At 42.6% G+C, this 1,364-nt stretch overlaps 1 protein-coding gene across 1 annotated transcript; it reads left to right on the top strand.

The window, feature by feature from the left end:
- Positions 1-819: 819 nt before the first annotated feature.
- SARC_12187 (hypothetical protein) lies at positions 820-1,317 on the top strand (the record flags this gene model as incomplete). The annotated part of the gene is made up of 1 exon (XM_014293713.1): positions 820-1,317. One exon carries the CDS (start codon positions 820-822, stop codon positions 1,315-1,317), a length of 498 nt encoding a protein of 165 aa, XP_014149188.1.
- Positions 1,318-1,364: the final 47 nt, after the last annotated feature.

Below are 1,364 nucleotides of genomic sequence, written 5' to 3'. Positions count from 1 at the left end.
ATCATATATATTTCAAATATATACGTTTATCAAAACGTAAATATTCGGTGTAGACTCGGCGTGCCGGTGCTACACTGATTCTATTGCCAGATCTCATTGGTCTATATAAACAGTACAATTTTATTCATGTGCAATTGTCTGCAGAGGCTACAGGCTACAGGCTACAGGCCTACAGCTGGCGGTAATGTTGAATGGGTATAGCTTTTGGTGCCCAAGTTCTATGCTGTTGCCACTACCAACCTGTGGGCTTGATCACTGATGTGTATAACTCTTTTCTTTATGCCTTTGACCCGCGATGGCCGGTGGCCATTCAACGCTCTGCTGAATGACTTTCTTGATTTTCTTACAAATCCTGTGAACGTACATGCATACCCAGTATTGTGTGAAATAACAACAATTCAAATCCCGTACCCTTAGACTTGGTGTTGGGAGCCTACTGTATGGGTGTTGTTACGGCGGTGCTAACAAAATGTGCATATAATAGTGCGTGTGCTTCCTCTATCAGCCGATCGTGTTTATATTCCACTCAGAGTCCTATGCAATTCGAAAGTCTAGACAATGATTCGAATTTAGTACAAGCAGTGTACACCCATTCCGTACTCTACAAACAATATGATATTAAGGTGTAGCAGCGTTGCGCTGTTTCTTCTGGCAACATGTCTTGATTATCAAGCAGAGGCGCAGGCCACAATACGGTGTGGTAATACAAGCTGTTTTACAGAATACGGTGTATGTAATACCAATACATCCATTCCCGTATGTAAGTGCAATAAGACGTTGCAGTACACAGGCGATGATTGTAGTTTCCGATACAACATAATGGTGGATGGAGACTATACCCTGTACAACCAAAGCACATTAGATGGACGGCAGAATGTGAGGTCGTTTCTGGTCAATTTAACCGCGTTAATCGAGGTAGATGAAAAAAGTATCCAGGTTATGCAGATAGAACCTGGCGTAGGCATGCAGTTGAGCTTAGGTACATGGAGTGCTGGAGAGATAGATCGAAGACTGATAGCTAATGATGTGAACATCACCGAATTAGGAGTGTTACAGAGCAAACGAGTGTTATATGATAACGACACAGCACGAGTTTTAAACGGAAACTCAGATGTTGCTGATATGGTTACACGCTTGTGTGACCCGAATCCTTGTGGCAAAAATGGCAAGTGTAAAATCGACACAGAACTATATGAGTGGGAGTGCGCCTGCAAAGCCCCGTGGACAGGGGATCTGTGTGATATCACCTTAAAATTGGAGGTGCTCGAACCATTCACTACATTCGATCCTGTCAAATTCCAAAAGGTGTGTTGCTGATAATTCAGTCAATTGATATATTTGTAAGTCGCTTCACTCCGTTATAT

The sequence above is a fragment of the Sphaeroforma arctica genome (assembly GCF_001186125.1).
Source record: "Sphaeroforma arctica JP610 unplaced genomic scaffold supercont1.2126, whole genome shotgun sequence".
Taxonomy (NCBI): Eukaryota; class Ichthyosporea; order Ichthyophonida; genus Sphaeroforma; species Sphaeroforma arctica.
The sequence above is the reverse complement of the archived record's forward strand: the minus strand, read 5'-3'. Positions and strand labels throughout refer to the sequence as shown.